The sequence below is a fragment of the Canis lupus genome, chromosome 5 (assembly GCF_048164855.1).
Source record: "Canis lupus baileyi chromosome 5, mCanLup2.hap1, whole genome shotgun sequence".
Classification (NCBI taxonomy): domain Eukaryota; kingdom Metazoa; phylum Chordata; class Mammalia; order Carnivora; family Canidae; genus Canis; species Canis lupus.
The window spans coordinates 81,878,313-81,905,169 of NC_132842.1; the positions used below are offsets into that span (position 1 = coordinate 81,878,313).

General features: G+C 43.6%; 1 protein-coding gene and 1 long non-coding RNA gene across 3 annotated transcripts in view; one reads left to right on the top strand and one right to left on the bottom strand.

Moving 5' to 3' along the window:
* Positions 1-1,497: 1,497 nt before the first annotated feature.
* The window catches only part of SDHB (succinate dehydrogenase complex iron sulfur subunit B), a 32,522-nt gene continuing 7,162 nt past the window's right edge, over positions 1,498-26,857 (top strand). Inside the window, exons 1-5 of one of the 2 annotated variants that reach the window (XM_072828173.1) lie at positions 1,498-1,771; positions 11,171-11,298; positions 22,547-22,632; positions 25,127-25,263; positions 25,901-26,017. In XM_072828173.1, coding sequence (XP_072684274.1) covers positions 1,700-1,771; positions 11,171-11,298; positions 22,547-22,632; positions 25,127-25,263; positions 25,901-26,017 — 540 coding nt within the window. In that variant the 5' untranslated portion in view covers positions 1,498-1,699. The remainder of the gene's footprint in view (positions 1,772-11,170; positions 11,299-22,546; positions 22,633-25,126; positions 25,264-25,900; positions 26,018-26,857) is intronic. The other variant, XM_072828174.1, reaches the window with a different exon arrangement.
* On the bottom strand, positions 2,604-4,485 carry LOC140634361 (uncharacterized). The gene is made up of 2 exons (XR_012031876.1): positions 4,291-4,485; positions 2,604-2,898 (listed from the first exon to the last, which is right to left on the bottom strand). It is a non-coding gene; the product is annotated as an uncharacterized lncRNA (long non-coding RNA).

Genomic DNA, 26,857 nt, shown 5'->3' on the forward strand with positions numbered 1-26,857 from the left:
TCCCCTCTCCCCACTATTTTACAGAGTGGAGCTCACCGAGGTGTGAGGTGTGAGTACGAGTTGTGTGCCTATCTGACAGTAAGCCGGGTGAGGGTAGGAACTGCGCCCAGCTTGCTCACTCACTGCAGCTTCCCAGCACCCAGTGCAGAGCAGTGCTGCTGGTGTATCTTCGGATGGATGATGGATAGATGGATGGGTGGATGGGTGGGTGAGTGGGTGGATGGGGGATGGCTGGGGGATGGGGGGATGGGTAGATGAATGGATGAGTGGGTGGGTGGGTGAGTGGGTGGCTGGGGATGGCTGGGGGATGGGGTATGCGTAGATGGGTGGATGAATGGGTGGGTGGGTGAGTGGGTGGATGGGGGATGGCTAGATGGATGGATGAGTGGGTGGGTGGATGTGTGAATGGGTAGATGGGTGAGTGGGTGGATGGGGGATGCCTGGGTGGATGGATAGATGGATGGATGGATGGATGGATGAGTGGGTAGATGTGTGAGTGGGTAGATGGGTGAGTGGGTGGATGGAGGATGGCTGGGGGGATGGGGGATGGGTAGATGAATGGATGAGTGGGTGGGTGGGTGAGTGGGTGGCTGGGGATGGCTGGGGGATGGGGGATGGGTAGATGGATGGATGAATGGGTGGGTGGGTGAGTGGGTGGATGGGGGATGGCTAGATGGATCGATGAGTGGGTGGGTGGATGTGTGAATGGGTAGGTGCGTGAGTGGGTGGATGGGGGGAATAGGTAGATGGATGGATGAGTGGGTGGATGGCTGAATGGGTAGGTGGGTGAGTGGGTGGATGGGGGCTGCCTGGGTGGATGGATAGATGGATGGATGGATGGATGGATGAGTGGGTTGATGGGTGAGAGGATGGATGGACGGACAGACGGATGGTTGGACGGACGGACAGAGGGATGGATGGATGGACGGACGGATGGATGGATGGATGGACGGACGGATGGATGGACGGACGGACGGACGGATGGATGGACGGACGGACGGACGGATGGATGGATGGACGGACAGAGGGATGGATGGATGGACGGACGGACGGATGGATGGATGGACGGACGGACGGATGGATGGATGGACGGACGGATGGATGGATGGACGGACAGAGGGATGGATGGATGGACGGACGGACGGATGGATGGATGGACGGACGGACGGACGGATGACCCATCATCTTCTGACATCTGGGCTCCTTCACCAACCCTCCCAGCGTGCCTGGGGTTGCGGAGTTCCAGGACTCGGCGAGGACACCTACAGCCTCGGACAAACCGCAGTGTGTCTGACAAATGTCTGAGCAAAGCCACTAAGCTCGTCACTAAGAGGTGAGTGATCCTACTGACGAATTTTCAGGAAGAAAAGGGGCTGAAGAAGAGACTGGACTCGGACCGGCCGGCTCCTCCCCCCGCCCTCCCCCTCAGACCCCGCCCCCTTCTGCTAAAGGTCACCTTAGGGAGGCGGGAAGCCAACTGGGCATGCGCCGCGCGCCCCGCAACTGCGCACGCTCGCGCTGGCCTTCTCCTCCTTCCCTCCTCCCACCCGGGAAACCGGAACCGCCTCCCACTCGGCGGCTCCTACGCGGCTAGCGGGTCCCGGGTGGAGGCGGGCTCGGCGCCGCGGTGCTCGACGGGACGACGGCGGAGTGCGACCTCGGAGGGGTTAAGGGGCGGGGCGTGACGTCAGGAGCCAAGATGGCGGCGGTGGTCGGAGTCTCCTTGAAACGCCGGTTCCCGGCTGCAGCCCTCGGCGGAGCCTGCCTGCAGGTGAGGTGCGGGGCCGGGGGTGGGGAGCGGGCAGGCCGGGGACTTGCGGAGGCGGCCGGGCGCCTCGGGGGCCGGGGGGAGGCCGAGGGGGCACGGCGCAAGGCGGCCGGGAAGGGGAGGACCCGCTGCCAGTGCGCAGTGCTCGGGGCTAGGCCCGGAGCATCCCTGGCCGTTATCCTTGCGCGCCTCGCCGCGGCCTGGGAGGTTACCAGGGCGGAGACGACTTTTTTTTTTTTAAACATACGGGGGGGAGGGGGGAAGTTCGAGGGGGGGGGTCTCGAGTGTTGCCCAAGGTCACATGACAAGCGAGTGACGCTGTTGGAAGCAGAATTCGAATCCAGACGTTTGGGCCCCAATCGGGGGACGAGGCGGATCACGCTGTGCCCTGGTGGCCCCCCACCCCCCCCGCCAAAAAAAAAGAAAAATTTCCTTGCTCAAAATATCACAGCCAAGAACTGGTAGATCCAGGACCTAAATCCTATTCTGTTTGAACACAATAATGGGGGGAAACTCCTAGCACAGATTTGGGCCCAGGTGAACCAAGAATGATCAGTGCTTCTCTCTCTCTGTTTTTTTTGTTTTTGTTTTTGTTTTTTGGGTTTTTTTTGTTTTTTTTTTTTTTTTTGCACTTAATGTGAGACTGTCTCATTTTAGATGCAGCTCCGGCCCTACGACACAGGACGGGTGGCCTGCCTTCTAATGCTAGCTCATTCTGACATGCTGTAGGTGAAGTCGGGCAGATCCTGTTACATAGTTGATAGGGCAGGAGGGCTGCCTACCAGAGCCCCAGGTCGGTGTCCTCTGAGCACTAAATTGATGACCAATAATGACCTTGTTTACCAGTTCTTTTATAGTTGCTGAGCAAGCAGTTAAGCTCTGAGAGCGCCACCAATGAGAGTGAGTTCTAAAGCTCAGTCAGGTCACTCTTCCATGGAGGGCTTGAGGAGAAGGCTAGTTTCATAGGTCAGTTTCGTAATTCCAGGTGAGGCCGTTGCAGAACTTCCTGAGGGCAGAGAAATAGAAGAGTCCCTCCACCTCCTAGGAATGTGTGTTTGTTCCCGGAAAAGGCTCCTCCGAAGAATGCAGTAATGAGTTTGGTGTATTATCTGTGGGTGATATTCAGGTTCCTACAACACAGTGGGATTTCTCGTCTGAATTCCTTTTATGCATTAGTCTGCACCGGTGGGCCATAGCTCTGCCTTTAAGTGTTTGGCTCTAATGTATTAACTGTGATTGTGTTGCCTCATTTCTTCCCCTAGACTGTGAACAACGTTAGGGCAAGTACTGCCCCCTCTCATTTGTGGATCACATAGCTCTTAGCACTGGCAGGTCTTAGGATACCGATCTGCCAATTAGAATAATATAGAAACTGATGATATTGCCAGTGTTGAAAATCAGAAATTATTTTCTGGGCTATGTTAGCAGCTTGACTCTCGAGTTTAATCTTATCCGGTAGACATTAATATTCCCCATTCCCATACAAAAGAGGAGGTAGAATCAGAGAGGTTAAGTAATTTGCCAAAGAACACACAGCTAGCTACTAAGTGGTAGAGGGTAGAGCTTGGATTTGAACCAGTGCCACTCACACATTTCAGAAACAAGCCTGCGCCTTCTGTTTTACTCAGGTTTATACAGACTTCTTTGCCTTCCTCCTCTCCACTTTCACATCTTTTCACTCCTACCTCCAAATCTGTGTCTGCTCTATCGAGCTCCAAGCCTGTTCCTTAAGGAAGCTTTCCTAAAGAAATAACAGGGAGCCTTCAGCTTGTTCCAGATTTCACCCTTCTCATCCTCCTCACTTTGGTTCAGTGCAGTTGTTAATTGTCTTGCTTCCTTCCTTAAATTAATAATGAACTATGAAGATAATCTCATCCAAGATTTTCTAGAAAGATACACTCAGCCTTGAGTACTCATTAGTTTTATGGATCAGGGAAGAAATGCCTTGAAATGCCTTTGAAGGATCCTCTTCCATTGGAGCTTATAGTTTAAACTGCTGGAGAGGCCATAACAGGAAAAAAAAAACCCTCAAGTTGCTGCCCACCTCCCTGTTTCTGCCCAGATATTCCCCCCTTTCTTCCTGTTACTGTGGGAAAAATGAGCAGGAATCCTATGGCTAACCCTTCACTCGTGCTGTATCCCATCGCTTATTCAAAGGTGGTTCTCCAGTAAGTCTGCTCTGCCCTCCATGGGCAGTGCTTCCTTCTCCATCAGATCAGCAGCATGCAAGCATGCAAGCATGCTGTAATCTCTCCCATTGTAAAAAACAAAACAAACAAACAAACAAAAATAACCCATATCCAGCTACTACTCCATTTCCCTACTTACCCTTCTTATACCCTGTGGCTTGAGCCAAAAACTGGAGTCATCTTTGTTCTTTACCCCACTTGCACATCCAGTGTCTAAGGAAATCTTCAATTCTTTCTTAAAATATATTCAAAAACTTACCACTTCCTACCATCCACAACTACCAGCCTGTTTCAAGCCATCATCATCTCTTAGCTGATTACTGTAATTCTTACCTGGTTTTCTTGCTTTCATCTTTGAATGATTCTCAAACAGAAGCCAAAATGATCCTTTCAAAACTTCAGTCTAACTTTATCACTCCTCTGCTCAAAACCTTCAGTAGTTTCTGATCTTATTCAGGGTAAAAGCAAAAACCCTTACAAGGCAGGGGCGGCTGGCTACCTCAGTTGGCAGAGTATGGAACTCTTGATCTCAGGGTCATGAGTTTAAGGCCCACATTTGGCCTCAGCACTCAATTTTAAAAAGTAGGGGTGGGGGTGTCTGGTGATTCATTTGGTTGAACACTGGACTCTTGGTTTTAGCTCAGGACGTGCTCTTGGGGTCATGAGAGTACTACTTGATGTTCTCATCCTTTCCCTCTTTCTTTGCCCCTCCTTCTTCCATACATTCTCTCTCTTTCTCTAAAATAAATCTTAAAAATATATATACATATTCTTTAGAGTTTGAATCTCAAATATACAATCTCCATCAAGTACATTTAAATAAATTTGCTAGGGGCACCTGGCTGGCTCAGTCAGTAAAACACGTGACTCAATCTCAGAGTCTTGAGTTTGAGCCCCACATTGGGCATAGAAATTACTTTAAAAAAAACCTTACAAGGTCCTACATGATCTGGTTCTCCCGGTAACGTCCTAATTTCCTTTCCCATTCCCTCTCACTCACTCCATTCTCAACTACACTTACGATCTTGTTGCTCCTTAAACACGTTTCCACCTCAAGATTTGTGCTCAACGTCCCGTCTGCCTGATTCACTCTTCGCCTGGTACAGGCATGGCTTGCTTACCTGTCTCCTTCAGATTTTCATTCAGCTGTCACCTTTTCAGTGAAGTCTTCACTGGCCACCCAATTAGAATTGTTTGAGTTGTAGCCAGGACCCCCACCCCCTCCTTTTTATTGTTACCCCTGCCCCATTGCACTTATCACCAGCTCACACATTGTAAATGCTAGTTGTGTGTGCCTCCAGCCACTGTAAGCTCCCTAAGGACCAGAATATACATGTGTCTTGTCCTTGATCTCCAGGGCCTAGAACAGTCCCTGGAACATAGAAGCCACTCTAATTATTTATTGAACAAATAAACAAATGAATGGGTCTGGGCCAGCTACTACCTAAGACCTTGCTAATTGTATGAGTTGAGTGTTCCTTGGATTTGTTTGTGAAAAGGAATTATCTTTTTGTGCTGTTCTATTTTGGATTTGCGTTTTCTCCGGGTAAAGGGCCGAACTTTGGACCTGTGTTTGAATTCTGGCTCTTTGTTGTGCGGTTTTTACTTTCATTTTTTAACAGAACAGTAAAACTTCCCATTGTAAAGATGCCGTAAAAATTAGAGACAATTTAGTACAAAATTCCACACATGGTAAGGACTCAATGAATGATGAATGAAAGCTTTCTTTTCTTTCTTTTTTTTTTTTTTTTTTAAACTTCTGCTAGGTCACCTACATAACAAATTTTTAGATTTCTCTGTTGGATGAATTTATTTGTTCTTATCACAGCTGCCATATTCCTCTGGATTAACTTTTAGTACAGCCCTCAAGATGAACCAACTCCTTCTCTTTAGAACCGTAACCTCTTCTGATGATTTTGATTTCCGTATCTTCTCTCCTCATTCCCGTAAGCTAAGCCCTTCCCCTTTATCCCACCAAGTGTTGTATAAAATATACATAATGAATTTAAATTAGTTGTTTAAAAAAAAAGTTCGTGACACTTTGGGGTACCCCAAAACTTATGTTAGGGCTTATTGCCTTATAGTACTCTACTGTTGTGGTGCACCCTTGCATTGGTTTTGTCTCGAATCATTCATATGATAAGTATTTTTTTTATATGGTAAGTATTTAAATGAATTATTAAAAACCTAATCACTTTTGGGAAGATCTGCATGATCAAGTCTAGACCTTTTCATTTTTATAGAGTGGATATGAAGCAGATGTTAAGTTTTAAAAACAGGTATTAAGGTGAGGTTATCTGTGGCAGGTAACCACGTTCACCTTCAATAGGCCTTTGTGGGAGTAGGCCAAGCTTCATAGGGCTGGATGCGTGTTGCCCTCTGTCAGACTATTAAAGCAGGCTTCACCGCCATGGAACTATAGTGACATCTGCAAAGTCCCACATTCTTTTGAAAGTTCAGGCTTCACTAATGTTTTGGCAAGAAGAAAGTTTGAAGGAGTTAGGTGGTTTAAACATATTTTGTCCCTCTCTCACTACCACCTACCACAGGCAAGGCAGCTACCCACTCTGGGAAATAGTTCGGTAATTTTGTAAAAAACTAAATATGCAACTGCCATACAACCCAGCAGTTACCTTCCTGGGCACTTAATCCAGAGAAATGGAAATATGTTCACAAATGTTGTTACTTCATTCATTATAGCCAAAAACTGGCAACAACTCAGATGTCCTTCAGCAGAAGAATGGCTACACAGACTGGGGTCCATCTCCCCACCCCGTGAAACACTAGTCAGTAAGAAAAGGAAACAACTCTCGGGGTGCACATGACTTGGATGAATCTCCAGAGAATTGTGCTGAATAAAGGAAAGCTAATCCCAAAAGGTCACATACTAGATGATTTCATTTATGTAACATTCTTGAAATGACAAGAATGGAGACAGATTAGTGATGGCTAGAGATTAAGGAGTAGGGTGAGAGGTTTAAGGGATGTGGGTGTGGCTTTGATAGAGTAATTCTGGGGGTCTTGTGGGGATGGGAATGTTCTGTGTCTTGACTGTATCAGTGTTGATGTTCTGGTTGTGAGATTGTGCTATAGTTTGGACGGTGTTTTCACAGGAGGAAACAGTAAAGGATATGAGGGGTCTCATTATTTCTTATAAATGCATGTTTTTCTAGATCTCAAAATGAGAAGTTCAATTTTTTAAAAAAGCAACAAACTCTGGATATATGCAACACCATGAGTGAATCCCAGAAGCATTATGTTGAGGGAAAGAAGCTAGACCCAAGATTCCCTGTCCGATTGCATTTATGTGAAATTCTGTAAAAGGCAAATCTGTAATGATAGAAGGCACATAAGTTGCAAGGGGTAGGCAGAGGGCACTGATTGTAAAGGAACACTAGAGAACTTTCTAGATGGAAATGTTCTGTCATAATTATGGTAGGAGCTATACCACTTTATTAAAACTCATCAAACTAAAAACTCCTCAAACTATAAAATTTGTTTATAAATTAGTGAATTTTACTGTAATGAATAATATCTCATTAAATCTAACCAAAACAGGGTTGGAGCAGTGAGCTAGCAGAAGGCTGCTGGAGTATCTTCAGTGATCTTTTAACTTCCTCCACTTTGTCTTAAATGCCACAAGGTGGCGTCAAGCAAATGTTCCTTTCTTTTTACAAAGTGGAGTTATTGGGGGCACCTGGCTCCTCAGTCGGTAGAGGGAGTGACTCTTGATCTCAGGGATTGTGAGTTCAAGCCCCACATAGAGCTTACTTAAAAATAAATAGAATGGAATAGAATAGAATCTTGCCTTTAGGGATCCCTGGGTGGCGCAGCGGTTTAGCGCCTGCCTTTGGCCCAGGGCGCGATCCTGGAGACCCGGGATCGAATCCCACGTCGGGCTCCCTGCATGGAGCCTGCTTCTCCCTCTGCCTGTGTCTCTGCCTCTCTCTCTCTCTCTGTGTGTGTGACTATCATAAATAAATAAAAATTAAAAAAAAAAAAAAAAAAAAGAATCTTGCCTTTAATTCTTTAAAGAAAAAAAAAAGATGGATTCCCTAGTGGAAGATGTTCATTTGTAGAAATGACTCTTTTTTGTGGCTATTCTGAGCCAATTTGGTGATAAAGAAAAATACTACTTTTATCTTCACTGTCATTCTCATCTTCTCTCTGTATTTGCTTTTTTTCATACTGAGAGCTGATGTGTTTATATTTTCAGCCTCACTTAGGACACTTTTTCTGGATTTTATTTATTTGATAGAGACAGAGATAACAAGGAAGAGCATGAGCAGGGAGGAGAAGGAGAAGCAAGCTCCCCCCTGAGCAGGGACCCCGATGTGGGGCTCGATCCAAGACCCTGAGATCATGACCTGAGCTGAAGGCACACACTTAACTAACTGCCAGGCGCCCCTAATTCAGGACACCTTTTGCCAGCAAATAAGAACATCACATTTCTTGTAGTTAAACAGTTAACCTAAGTTTCACTTTTTTTTACCAGTTTGTAAGAGAACTAGCTGAGCTGGGAGGTAGTCTACATGTGTCTGCATACAAACTGAGGATTCACCTGCTAGTTGCTATTTGGACTGACAGGACTCCTGCTCTTCCCCCTCAGGGTGGGGTCCAGGGGACTTGGTGTGGCCTCCACCTGGTGTCGTCCACCTGGGTGGAAAGAGCTTCAAGGGCTGTGGGATGAGGACAGTATGTGTGTATTAGTCTAATGGTCAAGGTTGGCTATTTTTTTTTCCTTTTTTAAATATAATTTTATTGTATTTTAAATTCCAGTGTAATTTTTTTTACTTTTCTTCAATTTTTCCTAACCATGAATTGAACTCCTGTATGCAAAGGCCTGGACTGGTACACTGGGAGGTGTAAAATGTAACCTGTTCCGTGCTGTGAGTGGTTAATTTTATGTGTCAGCTGGCCCACAGAGTTCCCAGATAGTTGGTCCAACATTCTGGGTGTTTGTGTGAGGTGTTTCGGGGTGAGTTTAACATTTAACTCGATAGACCAAGTAAGACAGATTGATCTCCCTAATACGGGTGGGCTTTATCCAATCAAAGGCATAAGTAGAACACATCTTCCTCCAAATAAGAAGGAATTCCTCCTCCCTGACTGCTTTCAAACTGAAACATCAACTCTTCTTGAGTCTTAAGCCTGCTGGTCTTTGGACCAGAACCACATCCTCGGCTCTCTGGTTCATGGGCCTTCGGGCTTGGACTTGGATTTACATCATTCCCTCTTCTGGGTCTCCAGCTTGCCAGCTGCAGCTCTTGGGACTTCCTGTCCTCCATAATCATGACCCAATTCCTTATAATAAGTCTTTTTGTAAATACGTATGTATATATTTTTTCATGTGTACATATGCACTATATGTGTGAATATATACACTATTGATTCTGTTTCTCTGGAGAACTCTAATACACATGCCCTCAAGGACTTTAACACATAAAAAGAAGATAGGACCAAGAAAAGATCTGCAAATATTCACAAATAAACAGTTTAGGAATATGAGTTCTGGAGTCAGACCAGCAGACTTGGGTTCCAATTGTGGCTCCTCTCATCAGTTGTTATCATAGCCCATCACTTGATATCTGAGCCTCCTGTTTCTCATCTTTAAAATGAAGATTCAGGGGTGCCTGTGTGGCTCAGTCAGTTAAGAATCTCCCTTTAGGTTATGATCTCAGGGTCCTGGGATCCAGCCCCACGTGGGGCTCCCTGTTTATCACAGAATCTGCTTCTCTCCTTCAGCCCCTCCTCCCTGCTCATGCTTACGCTCGCACTTGCTCGCTCTCTCGCTCTTTCAAATGAATAAAAAATATTTTTTTAATTAGGTCATGAGGGTGGGGCCCTTAGGATGGGATTGGCACCCTTACAAAAAGAGGAAAAGGCTCAAGATACCTCTCTCTCTCTTTCTGCCACGTGAGGACACAGCAAGAAAGCAGTCATCTGTGACACAAGAAGAGGGTCCTCACCAGACACCAAGTCTGCCTGACTCTTGATCTTGGACTTTCCAGACCCCGAACTATGAAAAACAAGTGTTGTATAAGCCACCCAGTCTTTGGTGTCTTATTACAGTAGCCAAGACTGACTAAGACCCCTAAAAGCCCCAGCATCTCATTTTGACAACTGCAGGAGCTTTACTGTTTTTTCCATATGTTATCTGACAGTGCCTCCTTCAAAACAGTGATATTCTTCTCAAAAATAAAGATGATGGGCAGCCTGGGTGGCTCAGCGGTTTAGCACCTGCCTTCAGCGCAGGGTGTGATCCTGGAGACCCAGGATTGAGTCCCACGTCAGGCTCCCTGCATGGAGCCTGCTTCTCCCTTTGCCTATGTCTCTGCCCCTCTCTCTCTCTCTCTCTCTCTCTCTCTCAGGAATAAATAAATAAAATCTTTTAAAGAAAATAAATAAAGATGATGATGTCACCCACCTGATAATTTGTGCTATCAAATTGCTCTTAGGATAAAATCAAAATCTTGCCCTTACATTTGGCACTTCCATCAAGCCTCCCTCACTCCTACTGGACTTCTCTTGGTTCTCCCAGGTGTGCTCTGCTGTCCCCCATCCAGGTCTCTCTACCTGTTCCCTCAGTTTATACACCCCTACTCCTTCCCCTAATCCCTACTCATCAAGCCACAGCTTGAGTATCATTTATGGGTCCTTCCCTGATCTCTTGTACTAGTGTAAGTCTCTGCTGTATTCTTCCCTCTTTGTACTTTATTATGAATATTTAATTTCTCTCTTGCTTGTACAAAGTAGATTCTGTGAGGGCAAAAAGTTCATTTCATTAAGTGCTGTTTCACTCACCCCCAGCACCATGTCTAGTATGTGCTAAGTGCTTAGTATTTGTTGGATAGTGAATGGCTGCCTTTCTCAGGAAGACTGTGTGTCAGAGGTACCTTGGTGGCTCAGTTGGTTAGGCGTCTGACTCTTGGTTTCAGCTCAGGTTGTGGTCTCTGGGTGGTGAGGGAACCCCATCTCAGGTATTTAGTGTGGAGTCTGCTTAAGGATTCTCTCTCTCCCTCTGCTCCTCCCTGCTGCCTGCACGCATGCACTCTTACTCTAAAATAAATGAATCTTAAAAAAAAAAAAAAGACTGTCAGTATTGTGTGGGTTTGTATCCAATGTGGTAGTGTGTAGTGCCAGCTAAACAGAAGGATTTATCTTGCATTTTTAATAGTTTTTTTTCCTTTCTTGTGAACTTTTTCAATTTCAGGCCTGCCGGGGGGCACAGACAGCGGCAGCCACAGCTCCCCGAATCAAGAAATTTGCCATCTACCGATGGGACCCAGACAAGACTGGAGATAAACCGCATATGCAGACTTATGAAATTGATTTGAATAAGTGAGTATCTCTGTGAGAGCTAGGTATTTGATAAGTAAAAGGGAACTCTCGATCTGATTCAGGGATATGATTTTCACATCCTTGGAAGGTTTAAAAATAGACCACTCAGTGGCTCTGAAATTTATCATCTCTTTTTCAAAGGAGAATGAAGTAGGTGCCTGATTCAAAAAGATAACCAGGGGTGTCTGGGTGGCTCAGTCAGTTAAGCATCCAACTCTTGGTTTCAGCTCAGGTCTTAATCTCAGAGTTTTGAGTTTAATCCCCATGTTGAGCTACACACTGAGCATGGAGCCTACTTTAAAAAAAAAAAAAGGATAACTAATACCAAGAAGAATAACTTTTGTAAAATACCTTTCCTTTCCCCAAATCAGAGGATGACAGATTTCTAGGAGTACTGGTAAAGCTGGAGAGACTCCAGAAATTCAGCTAGAATGGTGATAGGACAAGATAAGGATGTAGTTAAAATAATAACAAAAATGTGGACTTCTGTATTATTTTTGCTATTTCTGTCCTAATAAAGTACCACAAACGACATGAATTTATTACCTCCCAGTTCTGCAGGTTAGAAGTCTGGTAAACGTTTCATGAGACTAAAATCGAAGTGTCAGCAGGCCATGTGCCTTTGTGGACACCACAGGGAAATCCATTTTCTATTCCTTCAAGCTGTTGGCAGGATTCAGTTCCTGACAGTTGCAAGACTAAGATCCCTATTTTCTTGTTGGCTATAAGCTGAGAGCTAGTCCCAGCTTTTGGAGGCCACTGTGCTCTGTAGCTCATAGTTCCCACTTTCAAAGGCAGCAACAGCAGGTTGAGTCCCCCACCTCTCTCTGAGCCACTCTTCTCTCCCCGGTTTCCACCCTGAAGGATGTCTGCAGGAGCCAAAGGGAGAGAAGAACCTAGTGAGCTGGGCTCTTGCCTCCCCACTCCTCCCCTCTCCACCATAACCAGAACTGTTCAATTTTATTTGTCAGTGAATATTTGTCAGTGTTTTTTCTTTTAGACAAAGGCTTCCATGGTGCCAAAAAGAGGTTTAAAAACTACTACTCTCAATGTATTCTTTAACTCTGTATCGACACGTAAATTCTAAGCAGTGGAGTTAGTTGGTCTATGACCTTCTTGTCAAGCAGACAATTACCAAATATTCCGCAACCAAAAATCATTAGTAAAACCCAAAAAGAAATTGTACAAGCCACTTTTTCTGACCATAAATATTCACATTAAAAACAAAAAACTATTTGGAAATTAAAAAGCACTATTTTAAGTAACTACTTCATTAAGGAGTAGTATAGAATATCATTAGCTACTTAGAAAATAAAAGCACTGCAAATCGGAACTTACAGAATGATACTAAAACTGGAAGAGTTAAATTCGTAAGTAGTTTTTAATGATAAAAGATTTAAAGAGGAATTACATGCACTTCCAGTCATAGCATAGCTTTCATCAGACTGTCCCTCCCACAAATAGTAGCTATAAACTCTGGACAAAACAGAAATAATGACCTGCGAGCATAGGAGAATAGCCATCACAGGAGACACTTGGAAGAACAGAATGTTACCGGGTGAATGAACTGGGTTTTGCATGCTTTTACTTGAGGGCAAGCCCCAGTCAATGGGGTGGTACAGGGACAAAAACTCGATAAAACCAGACTTACTAAAAAATTAAAAAAAAAAAAAAAAAAAACAGACTTACTAGTGTGAACAGCTAGAAGATACATTGTACGGCCACCACAACAACCAGAAAATGGAAGAAGCTCCTAAAAAATAAACACAAAGGGGGGAGGGGGCCAAATTCTATTTTAAACTGCCCAAGGTGAGAGTTCAGCTCGTTAATTGTTGCCTTTTTTTTTTTTTTTTTTAATTGTTGCTTTAAAATAAAATCAGAGGTGCCTGGGTGGCTTTCTTGGTTAAGCAGCCAAGTCTTGATTTCGGTTCAGGTCATGATCTCAGGGTTGTGGGTTTGAGCCCTGCATCAGGCTCCACAGTCTGCACAGAGTGCTTGAGAGTCTCTCTCCCTCTGTCTCCCTGCTCATGGGTGGTTCTCTGTAAATAAATAAAGTCTTTAAAAAAATCAGGGGCATCTGGCTGGCTCAGTCAGTAGAGCATGCAACTCTTGATCTCAGGGTTGTGAGTTCACGCCCCATGTTGGGCATGGAGCCTACTTAAATTAAAAAAGTATTTTAGAGAACCGTACTTTCCAGAGAATAAAATCCAGAGTTTCTATATTATGTTAATCACGAGGTCCAGTGTACAGTCCAGAATCACTAATCATGCAAAGAACTCCGAGATATGACCCAAACTCAAGTGGAAAGATAATCAGTGGAGGCCACCCAGCCTTGAAGCATTCCAGTTGTTGGAATTAGCATATGTGGATTTTAAGTAGTTACACCTGTGTTCACAGATAAAGGAAAGGATGCTCCTGAGATAGGAGATCTCAGCAGGGAAATAGAAACTTAAAATAACCACATGGAAAATCTGGAAGTGAAAAACAGCAATATCTGAAATAGAAAATTCACTGAATAGGCTAACAGCAGGTTGGGAATGACAGTATGAAGACCCTGTGATCCTGAAAATACATTAATAGAAATTATCTGTTCTTAACAAAAAGGTTTTTTAAAAAGAACCTCATTGATCTATAGAACAATATCAAAAGGTCTAATATACGTAATTGGAGTCCTAGAAAGAGTGAAGAAAGAAAACAGGCAAAAATTTTTTGAAGAACTAATGGCCGAGAATTCACCGCAAGCTGTTGAAAGACCTAATTGACATATCCGAAAAGTTTGGTGAATCCCACGCAGGTTAAATACAAGGAAAACTACACCCTGGAACATCATAGTCAAATTTGCTGAAAATCAAAAGGAAAGAGAAAATCCTGAAAGGGGAAAACATGTAACATCCCGGGAAACAATACAAATGATTGTTTACTACTCCTCAGAAATTATAGATGCCAAAAGACAATGAAATGACATCTCTAACTTACTAAAAGAAAACACTATCAACCAGAATTCTGCATTTAGCAAAATAATGAAGATGACATGAAGACATTTTCAGATAACAAAAAATAATTCATAGCCAGAAGACCTGTGCTACATGAAATGCAAGAAGTTATTTAGGCTAAAGAAACTTGGCTCTTGCAAAAGGAGTGAAAAGCACTAATTATGGTAAATTTAAACATTTTTCTTCTTAATTTCATTAAAGTATATATATGACTGTTGAAAGCAAAATTATAATACTGTATTGTGTAACACACAATTAATACAGATGTAATGCCTATGAGAACTAGCATAAGGGCTGGGAATAGGTTGACCTATAAAGTTGGAAGGTCTTATGTGAAATGGTACAATATGAGCTCTAAATAGATCATAAAGTTAAGGATGTACGTTATAATTCTAAAGTAACCAGAGAGAGCTAAAAAGCCAACATATAGATTATGTGGAATTCCAAAAATATTTATTCAACCTAAAAATATTTCCTAGGGGCACCAGGGTGGCTCAATAGTTTGAGCTTCTGACTCTTGGTTTTGGCTCAGGTCGTGATCTCAGGGTCCTGAGATCGAGCCTCATGTTGGGCTCCATATGGGGAGGGGTGTGGGGTCTGCTTGAGGATTTCTCTCCCTCTGCCCCTCCCCTCACACACTCACTTTCTCTTGATAAAATAAATCGTTTTTAAAAAATAAAGAAAAATATTACTTAAAGCAGAAAAGAACAGAAAATAAAATTTTGGGACAAATAGTAAAATGGGAGACCCAAATCCAATCACATCAATAATTATACCATGTAAAGGCACTGAACACTCCCAATTAAACAGCAAAGATTGTCAGAATAGATAAAAAGCAAAACCCAGTTTGATGCTACTTAAAAGAAATGTACTTTAATTATTATTAAAAACAAAATTCAACTAAGTAAATTTTGAAGATCCTAATTAGTTTTATTTAACCATTCAGAAATCAGAAAACATCCATCCTAGCAGATAGGAGCTCAGTCAGTTAACAATCCAACTCTTGATCTCAGCTCAGGTCTTAATCTAAGGGTTGTGAGTTCAAGCGCCATGTTGGGCTCCACGCTGGGTATGGAGCCTACTTAAAAAAAAGAAAAGAGGGACACGTGGGTGGCTCGGTGTTGAGCGTCTGCCTTTGGCTCAAGGCGTGATCCCAGGGGTTCTGGATCAAGTTCCGCATTGGGTTCCTTGGAGGGAGCCTGCTTCTCCCTCTGCCTGTCTCAGTGTGTCTCTCATGAATGAATAAATAAATCAAATCTTCTAAAAAAAGGAAAAGAAACAAAAGGAGCTGTACAAAATGAAAGACAGGAGTGGGAAGAACAAAAAAGCAGATTGGTTATGGCAAGATCACTTTCCTTTATGGGATGGCAGAGTCAATTAGGCAGATACTCAACTAGCTGATTTCTGATTGACTGGTTTTAAATTCCATTTCTGGAAGAACCAAAACTGCAGTTAAGTTGTCTCAGTTTGATGACATGAGATTGGCATAAGTGACTCCATTTGGGGCCTGTTGTTTTGTTTTTAACAATATAAAGACAGGTTGAAGATAAAAGATATTGGGGCACCTGGGTGGCTCAGTGGTTGAGTGTCTGCATTTGGCTCAGGTCATGATCCCAAGGTCTTGGGGTCAAGTTCCGCATAGGGCTCCCCACAAGGAGCCTGCTTCTCCCTCTGCCTGTGTCTCTGCCTCTCTCTGTGAGCATGAATAAGTAAATAAAATTTTTAAGAAGGAGAGAGGAAGAAGGGAAAGAAGCATCCATGCAAACTGCACTAAGCATAAGAAAGTGGCAGGACGGGCAGCCCGGGTGGCTCAGCGGTTTAGTGCCACCTTCAGCCTAGGGCGTGATCCTGGGGTCCCGGGATCGAGTCCTACGTCGGGCTCCCTGCATGGAGCCTGCTTCTCCCTCTGCTGTGTTTCTGCGCCTCTCTCTGTGTCTCTCATGAATAAATAAAATCTTAAAAAAAAAAAAAAAAGTAGAGTGGGTGGGACGCCTGGGTGGCTCAGCGGTTGAGCGTCTGCCTTCAGTTCAGGGCTTGATTCCGGGGTCCCAGGATTGAGTCCCAGTTGTGCTCCCTACAAGGAGCCTGCTTCTTCCTCTGCCTGTGTCTCTGCCTCTCCCTCTGTGTGTCTCATGAATAAATAAATAAATCTTATAAAACAAAAAAGGTAGAGTGGCTATGGTAAAATCAGATGACTTAAAGGCAAAGATTATGCCAGAAATAAGAGGACATTTCAGAATGATAAAGGATCATTTTATCAGGAATGTCTCACAATTGTGTACACTTAATAACCAAGCTTCAAAGTTGGCAGAATTGGAGAATTTCAAGAGTTAAGGAACACATAAACATCTGTAGCTCTTTCAGCAGTGGATAGAACAACTAAAAAGTAAAGACATAATCTGAACATTATCAATCATCTTGATCTAACTAATATTTTTGAAATACCACACCAAATGGTTGCAAAACACATGTATCTCAATAAATTCCAAAAATTTGGAATCTTCTAGAGTGTATTCTCTGACCATAATGGGATTCAACTAGAAAGCAGTAACAGATAACCCATGCATCAAAGCAGAAACCATGAGGGAAACGAAAATGTATATTGAACTAAATGATAATGAAAATAGAGCATTTAAAATATACAAGATGCATCTAAAGCAGTGCTTAGAGGAAAATTTGTAGCTTCAGAGGCTTGTACTTTAAAAAAAAAAAAGAAAGGTTTTAAATCAGCTATCTAAGCCACCTTAAAAATGTAGAAAAGAGCAAAATAAACTCAAAGTAAGTAGAAGGAAAAATAATAAGCACAACAGTGGGTCATGAGGAAGAGATAAATAGAGAAAACAACCAGTTGTTTCTCTGAAAATATTTTTATTTATTTTTTATTTTATTTTAAAGATTTATTTATTTATGATAGACATAGAGAGAGAGGCAGAGACACAGGAGGAGGGAGAAGCAGGCTCCATGCCCGGAGCCCGACGTGGGACTCGATCCTGGGTCTCCAGGATCGCGCCCTGGGCCAAAGTTAGGCGCTAAACCGCTAAACCACCCAGGGATCCCCTGAAAATATTTTTTTTTTAATTTTTATTTATTTATGATAGTCACACAGAGAGAGAGAGAGAGGCAGAGACATAGGCAGAGGGAGAAGCAGGCTCCATGCACCAGGAGCCTGATGTGGGATTCGATCCCAGGTCTCCAAGATCGTGCCCTGGGCCAAAGGCAGGCGCCAAACCGCTGCGCCAACCAAGGATCCCTGAAAATATTTTTTTAAAAATTTGGTCATCTTCTAGCCAGACTGGTCAAAAATTAGAAGAAAAACAAAATCCTAGTAGCAAAACAGAAAGAATGGATATCAGTATGGATCCTGTAGATATTCAAATGATACTAAAAGTAGGGGCATCTGGCTGGCTCAGTAGGAAGGGCATGCAACTCTTTTGTTCTCAGAATCATGAATTCAAGCCCCCCATTGGGCATAGAGTTTACTTAAATAAAGAAAACTTTTTTAAAAATGATACTAAAAGTGTATTATAAATGACTTTATGGGAGTGAATTCAATAATTTTGATGAAGTGGACAAATTCCTTGAAAAATATAACTACCAGACTGACATAAAGATGAAATAGAAAAGATGAATAGTGCTATGTTGGCTATAGGTAGATGTGTTATCAAAAACCTTTTCACATGGGATCCCTGGGTGGCGCAGCGGTTTGGCACGCCTGCCTTTGGCCCGGGGCTGATCCTGGAGACCTGGGATCAAATCCCACGTCAGGTTCCTGGTGCATGGAGCCTGCTTCTCCCTGTGCCTGTGTCTCTGCCTCTCTCTCTCTCTCTCTCTCTCTCTCTCTCTCTCTCTGTGTGTGACTATCATAAATACGTACATACATACATACATACCTTTTCACAAAGAAAGCTCCAGGCCCAGGTGGCTTCACTGATGAATCATATCAAACAATTAAGAAAAATGGAACACCAGTATAAGATCCTTTCAGAAAATAAACAAGGAATAATCACTTCCCAGTTCATTTTAGGAGGCCATCAAAACCTGATTCCAAAATCTAACAAACACATTACAAAAAGAAAAGTTATAGATTGGTATCTTTTTGAACACAGACACAAAAATTCTCAAGAAAATTTCAGCAGATCAAATATAACTGTAAAAAGGATGATGCCTTCCTAACCAAGTTTGAGTTTGTCCCAGAGATGTAAAGTTGGTTTAACATTGGTGAATCAGTGTAATTCACCATAACAGGATAAAGGAGAAAACCTGTAACTTGCAAAATAGAAAAAGAGGGGAACTTCCTCAACCAGATAAAGAGAATCTCTGGAAAAACCTATGAGTTCACAGCACACTTAATTGTGAAATAGTTGGTGCTTTGCCCGTAAGGAACAAAGCAAGGACGTCCACTCCTGGCTTTGTTCAGGATGATGCTGCTAGACATTATAACAAGTATCTTAAAGGCAAGTATAAAAGAAAGCATGAAGTTTGGAAAGGAGGAAATAAAACTGTACCTAGTCACAAATAATACTATCACTGACTTAGAAAATTCCCAAGCATCTACAGAACTACAAGAACGTAAGTAAATTTAGCAAGGTTGCACAATAGAAGGTCAATATGCAAAAAGGCTTTTTGTTTTGTTTTGTTTTGTTTTGTTTTTTTGTTTTAACTAGCATTAACCGGAATTTTACTGCAGTCTCTAACCAACGACATTAAGCAAGAGGAAAAATAGGAAACTAAAGATCCTCTATGAAGAGGATCTATATGGCCCTATATATAGAAAATCTTAACAAACCCACACCAGAAAACTAGAACTAAAATTAGTTTAGTGAGGACATAGGATACAAGACCAGTATAGAAAACTCAGCTATATTTCTGTGTACTAACAGTGAACAACCCAGTAAGAAACTGTTTCCACTTATAATAACATCAAAAAGATTAAAATACTTAGGAGCCATTAACAAAAAAATGCAAGGCTTGTACACTGAGAACTATAAAACTTTGTTGAAATGAAATTAAAGACCTAAATAAATGGAAAGACATCCCATATTTGTAGTTGACTTTTTTTTTTTTTTTTTTTTTTTTTTTTGAGTAATCTCTACACTCAGCGTGGGGTTCCAGCTCACAACCCTGAGACTAAGTCTACTGACTGAGCCAGTCAGGCACCCCTGGAAGGCAATATTTTTAAGGTGGCAATATGCCCCCAGACTTACAAATTCAACACAATCACTGTCAAAAGCCCAGCAGTTGTTTTTATAGAAATTGACAAGCAGATCCTAAAATTCATATGACAATCTCATGCAAGGGACACAGCCAAAACAACTTGATTTCTGTGTACAGAAAACATTTGCAGCCTTGTGTGTAATAGAGAATTTAAGCACCAACTGTCCTTCCATAGGAAAACGGTAGGCAGTGACAGTCCTTTGATTAACAAAGAAGATTGTTGTCATTTAAAATATGCCAGGACAAGAATAGACAGACCATTAGAATATTTAAAAGTTCCAAAATAGACTACACTTTAATGAAATTCTAACATGGAATGCCAGAAGTAAGTATCACAAATCAGAAGCAAAAGTAGGTTTAGTCAGTGATTTGAGGCAATTAACAGTTTTTACAATTTGAGGGGGAATACTTTAAAAACAAAAAGTAGGGGCGTCTGGGTGGCTCAGTTGGTTGAGCATCTGACTTGGGTTTCAGCTCAGGTCATGATCTCAGGGTCCTGGAATGGAGTACGGAGTTGGGCTCTACACTGGACATGGGGCCTGGCGTTCTCCCTCTCCCTCTGCCCCCTCCTTTTTAAAAAAAATGATATATAATATGTAATAAAAAATTTTAAAGATGTAAAAACTTAGAAATTTCTAAGTATTCATGAAACCTCAGAAAGGAGTGTGGTCTTTTTAGATTTAACAGTGATAATATCGTAAGAGGAAAAGGTGATCAGTTTGACACCTTTAAAGCACATTTAAGCATTTAAATCTGTGCGTTTTAAAAATTCCATTACCCAAATTAGAAGTTAGATAGCCAGTTGCTGCTTAAAGGCTGCCAATGAGGGAGGGGCAGGGTTAGCATCAGATATAATAGATTTGTGGTATATATTTTGGTCTTGTCCGGGGTTTCCAGCTCCTAAAACCCATGTAATCCTAAGTGTTCAGAGCTATAGGGTCATCTTTTGTTATAAGACTTTGGTTTTGCTCCCAGTTCCTGAAATAGCTCCAGATATATAATAAAGGTAAAAGCAAGTTACCTTTTGTTATTGTTATCTTTTGTTATTCATAACAAGCCCCTTTCAGCCGTCAGTTTATGTTAATGACATGATTTTTAGAAATCTAGATAACTGGCAGGAACCAACCCTGTGTTTAGAGAGTTAGAACACAAAGCCCTGCCCCTTGACCTAGGAGGCAAGAGAGGTTAGAGGTCGAATCACTTAAGCCAACAGCCAGTTTGTAATCAGTTGTGCCTACACACTGAAGACTCCATAAAATCCCTGGAATGTGTGGGGTTCAGAGAGCTTGGGTGGGTGAACCCCTGGAGGTGCAGTGAGAAGACATGGCCCTGTTCCCCCTTCCCTTGCCCTGTGCATCTCTTCCATTTGCCTGTTCTACTAAATCAGTAGATTTAGTAACTTACAGTCTAGTAAGTTAACTATTTCTCTGAATTCTGTGAGCCACTCTAGCAATTACCAAACCTAAGAAGGGGATTATGAGAATGTGATTTATAGCCAGTCATCTAAGAGCACAGGTGACAACCCAAACTTGCAGCCTGAGGAGGGTGTGGCAGTCAGTGGGACCTGTGGCATGTGGTGCTGTCTCTGGGTCCATGGTGTCAGATTGGGTTACAATGTAGGACACCTAGTTGGTGTTGAAAGTACATGTTTGGTGACCAGGAATATTGAGAGTGAGAAGGTGAAAGGTTCACAGCTTTTAAAAAATGCGCTTTAAAAAACATTCCCCCCCAAAAAAAAAAACATTCCCAAGATCTCAAACAAAGAGGCAAAGACCATGGATGGACTGTCTCTAGCAGTAGTCAACTAGAAGGAACAGGCCACGCAGGTGTGGATGTTCATCTGCTCTCTGGTGCGCCTCCAGCACCCAGAATGGGACCTGGCACAGAGCAGATTTTGAATAAACCATGAGTGAAGAAAAATCACTGACTTGATGACAAATATTCAGCCACCTCGATTTTCAGAGATCTCAGATAAAACACTGACAATGGTAGTAGTTCTCCCTTCTCAAACTAGGAGAGGTTTTTAAAGGTCTCGGCTCCCAGTGTTAGCAGAGATAGGGCTGAGAGGTATTTGTACATTGCTGATAGAAGTACAGATAACGCGGTGTGTTAACTAATCTCGTGATGATCATTTCACAACATAAACACTCCAGATTCTGTGCCACACTTTCGTGCTGTACACCTTAAATTTGCACATTGTCAATTATATCTCAGTAAAGCTAGAAAAAAAACCTAGATAATGCTAAAGGATATTTGGGGAGGGGGATATGTTTTTTTTTGTGGGGGGAGATATGTTTCTAAATGCCATGCATAGAAAAGTACTGAGAGGCCCAGAGCAGCAGCCAAGAAATAGGTTTGTTGAGTGCTTGTCTGTGTACCAGATGCCATGAAAATCGCAGTTTTATTTCATCTTTGTAATAATCCTGTGACATAAATATTAGTTCCATTTTATAGGTCAAGAAAGAGGCTCAGAGAGCGAACGAGTCCATAGAGCTGCACTCTGCATGATGATGATCATGGTTAAACTAAATATGTGGCAGACACTCCCCCTTCATCTTCCCGTGTGTTAATTCACCTGCAGTAGTCCCATGAGATGTAGGTACTGCTCTCTGCTTTGTGGGTGAGGAGCTGAAGCCGGGGTTTGCCAAGAACCTAGGAAGCGTCCAAGCCAGGACTCAGACCAGGCTCCCTGCCACCAGGCCTGCGCTCCAGCTTCCAAGCCAGTGCTACTGCCCTTCCTCCCACCTGCTGCACCCACGCACATGGACACTCACAGCGCTTAGGAGTGGGGGACTGTCTCTACCCCTGTAGCTTTCCTTTTCCTAGAAATGTATATGCAGTGTGACTCCGCAGTGCTTAGAATGTGTAAGGATAACATAAAAACAGAAGTACAGAAAAAAATTCTGAGTGTGCCCTGAGAAAGCCAAATGGGTTAGAAGAGCAGCTGACATATGCAGATGTCTCAGGTCTTATTACAACAAAGGGCAGGAAGATTGAACATCCCGTCAATATGACCGGAGTGTTTTGTTGTTTTTGGTCAGATGTGGTCCTATGGTGTTGGATGCTTTAATCAAGATTAAGAATGAAATTGACTCTACCTTGACCTTCCGAAGATCATGCAGAGAAGGTAAGCATTTCCTTCCTTGTTAAACTTTAGACACTTAGGCTCTGGTTCCGCGGCCGGCCTGCCTGCCACAGCTGAGCTGGCGGTCTGCCAGGAGACCAGGTGTTGCACTTCCTTTCCTTGGGTAAATGCGCCTAAAACTCCCAAGTGTAGTACAGGTTCTGTACATTTCTGAGTTTTCTTCCCATCGGGAATCATATGTAGCCTGGTTCCTGCATCTGGCGTGAGCTGCCCACCCCTCAGGCATTAACTCCCATCTGCTAGCAGGACGCAGCCCATCTCTGCACCACTGCTGAGCTCATTCACTGGGGACAGCAGTGGAGTTTCTAGTCAGTGCTTGTGCACATTAACCCTTGTCCAGCAAGGGGGCACAGGTGTGCCGCTGCCAGCTCCCAGCATTACGAGTGTACACGTATATAAAGTATCTGCTCAGTAGGAATGTTCTAGGCAGGAACAGTCTCCCCACAGTAAGAGCTGTTATGCTAGAAAAATATAATTACTAATGAAAGTCTAACAGTGATACAGTTTTTTAATATAAATTTAAATAAAGTGAGTTGATACTAAGAAAACTCATAAATAGGGCAGCCCAGTGGAGCAGTGGTTTAGTGCTGCCTTCAGCCCAGGGCATGATCCTGGAGACCTGGGATCGAGTCCCACGTCCGGCTCCCTGCCTAGAGCCTGCTTCTCCCTCTGCCTATATCTCTGCCCCTGTCTCTCTCTCTCTTTCTGTGTGTTTCTCATGAATAAATAAATAAAATCTTAAAAAAAAAAGAAAAAGAAAACTCCTAGATAATCATTTAGCAGTCCTCAGACATGGGAAAAAAATCACAGAGGATTATCACAAGGGCTGACTGGTCCTGACGGCCGTAGAGCACAGTCAGTGGACCTTAGGCCCAGGGAGGTTAAGGGACTTCCAAAAAAACACATAGGTAGTTGGGGAGCCAGGCATCAGCCAGGGTTGTCAGATTCCAGAACCGCACTCAGGCGGTATGCTCTGCTGGCCAGGCTCAGAAAACCTGGGATAAAACCAAAACAGAGAGTAGGTTGGACCCCAACCAGTGATTGAAGCTTTTTCCTAAAATGACCTTCCATAAAAGGAAAAGTCACTATGGATATTGGCCCATTGCTTTTTGTCTTTGTTCGGTACATGTCAAGTATTCCAGCCTTCCTTCTAAGACATCTGCTTTGATTCAGCTAATCATACAGGATGGGATTTAGTGTACCAAATGCTGACAGATATTATAGTAGTTTGGCTGAGTCCTGCTGTTCAGGGAACGCTCTGTGGTAATTAAATACCAACTTTCCCCACGTAAATCCTGGCAACCTAGGAAATATAGATGCTTTTCAGTAACCTTTCTCCGTAAGACTTTGTCAGAGCCAAGAACATATGATGTGGCCCATCTGGACTAAAAAGTATGAGGCAGAGTGATACTAATTGCCACTCCTTTCTCTTCCCTTATTGTTTTTTAAGAGAATTTCCTGGGGAGCCTTTTTCAGAGAAGATTCATTGGATTTATTTTTTAAATTGCATACCATTTCTTATAAAAGCATTCTTCTGGTTGGATGCCAGGCACACACAAATATATGGATAGCATTCAGTCTCCTGGGGAACTTCGCGGTATTTGCTAAAAACAGGTCTCTGTGTTGTCTTGCACACTTACTAAGATTAGCAGGAGAAGAGAACGCAGTCTTACCAAAGTGATAACCCAGTAGAGGTTTCACAACTAATCACATTTCTCTGGCCTGATGATCTTCAAGAAAACAGCTTCAGAGAAATGGGTTCAGATTGCATATTCCTCTTTAAACTCTAAAATATCTAGGAAATTTCCATACACAGCAAATGAGCCCGGGCAAAGAAAAGTGTCATCTTCAGGGTCCTTGGTCAGCACCTAACTTTTGCTTGGTTAGCTTTGCTTTGCTTTCACATTAGTTCATTCTTCTCCCTAGAAAGACAGTGCTCGGGCAGTTTATGTGGGTTTCATGGCCCCCACTGTGCTGCTAGTTTTGATGAAGACTATAGAGTAAGAGTCATATGTGGATAATCCATATCGAGGCCTCAGCCAGAAGATGGCCAAGACTGTTGATTTGCTTTTTGGGTTCTGTCTGTCAGAGTTTGAGTAGTTTGAGTTCAAATAACAGGCAGGGCTGCCTTTTTTTTTTTTTTTTTTCTTTTTCTGAAAATGCATGAAGCATGGAGCTAGGGATTAGCGTGGCAACTCTGTGATGCCAACAATGCCCCAGGCCCTTTCTGTCTTCCAGTGCCGTCTGTAGTGTGCAGATTCCAGCCTCAGGGTTGCCTCATGGCTTTTTGGAACTGGTCATTAGATCTCCATCCCAGGCAGGAAGACAGCAGTGGGGCACCTCTGCCACGGGTGTACTCCATGTCAGTGCTGCTCATGATGGTAGGGGAATGAGGGAATGACATTCCAGAAAATGAGTCTGAAGCTGGACTTCCCGAGCCTGGGTACAGAAGCATTGAATGCCTTCTCTGTCTCAGGCATCTGTGGCTCCTGTGCCATGAACATCAACGGAGGCAACACTCTGGCTTGCACCCGCCGGATCGACACCAACCTCAGCAAAGTCTCCAAAATCTACCCTCTGCCGCATATGTATGTGATAAAGGATCTGGTTCCTGTGAGTTTCTGCCTCCCCTCCCATCCCTCCCCTGCCCCCTCTCTCTCCCATCCCCTCTCTCTCTCCTGACTCTTCCCCACCCCACCTTTTTTTATTTTCAGGGAGAAGGGAAGAGGTGTGTGTGAGGGAAAGATGTGTTATCATTCTTTAGGGCAGGCTTTTTTTCCTGAGTTTAATTGAGGAATTTGAATGGTGGAAGATAAACACACCTGGAAGATTCTCCAGCCCCTCATTGGAGAGGATTGTTTGGGACTAACAGGGACTTTAGAGTTGGAACAGTCCCAGAATCAAAAATTTGGCCATAACTACAAAGAATTCATGTGGAAAATAGCAGTGGGGAAGGCAACAATTGTTACACAGTGTACTTCCACACTGTACTTCCACAGTGTCTGCCTCCCCACTCGTGAGCGCCTTCATGGACCAGGCCTCAGGAGTGGGTAGAGGAGAGATTTCCCAGCCACAATGAACACTGACCATTTCTCCTTCTGTCACTTGCACGGATCCACGCCAAAGAGAGTCCAACTTCTGCTGCTGTGCGATGGGGAAGTGGGCAGCATCCAAGAAATGGGGTGACTGAGAATGCTAGGGAGTGATAGTAGAATCTGACCCTTCTTTTCTTCTTCTTCCCCTTACTCAGGACTTGAGCAACTTCTATGCTCAGTACAAATCCATTGAACCTTATTTGAAGAAGAAGGATGAATCCCAGGAGGGCAAGCAGCAGTATCTGCAGTCCATAGAAGATCGTGAGAAACTGGTCATTAGTCCCCTTTTACTGTCTTGCTTTGAGGGATTCTGTGCAAAGATGCTTGGGAGAAGTGTGGCTTGGGGGGGGATGGGGTGGGGGAGTAGCTGCATGGGACAATGCCGACCATTAATGGAGTGTATGCTGGAAAGGAACCACAAGAGCATCTGTCCAAGGGCTGGACAGCTGTCCTCTCAGGACCAGGGGGTAGTATGAACCCATAAGGGGCCCTCAAGGGGTCAAGGATCCAGAGCATGTCTGCCCCGCCTAGAAGGGCACATGATTACCATGTTGCAGGATGTTTGTTTGTTTCAAGAGAAACTTGTATGCAAAAGATCAGGTCTTGCCAAGTTGGCAGCTCCATTAGAGTGGCTCTTCAACAGTGGGCACATCAAAGACATGCTGGCCATGGGCGCTGGAGCTTCCATCTCCCTGTTTCATAGCAAAACAGTTCATGGCAAAACCAGGACCAGAACCTTGCTGTTTTTTCGTAACACCCAGTGTCCCAGGGGTTGCCGGGTGGGACGGTGACGGCCCTGTCACTCTCTTGACATCCCAGTGTCCGGGCTCTGAAGTCTTCCGGTGAAGGAGTCGTTCTCAAGTTCTCAGTCTCCTGCTCTGGCGCTATTCCCTCCAAGAAGCCTCTGATCTGCACTCGTACTCCCCGCACACTCTGTGTCCTTGTGGAGAGGAAGAGGTGGGAAGGGGACCCAATAGAGATGGGTCCCAACAACAATCTGCACAGGACCAAGGACATGTGCCATGTCACGGTCAGCGCATCACGCGTTCCTCCAGTACAGCACTTGTCCAAGGAGCATCACTGACTCACCACCATGCTAGCAGGCCGGGCGC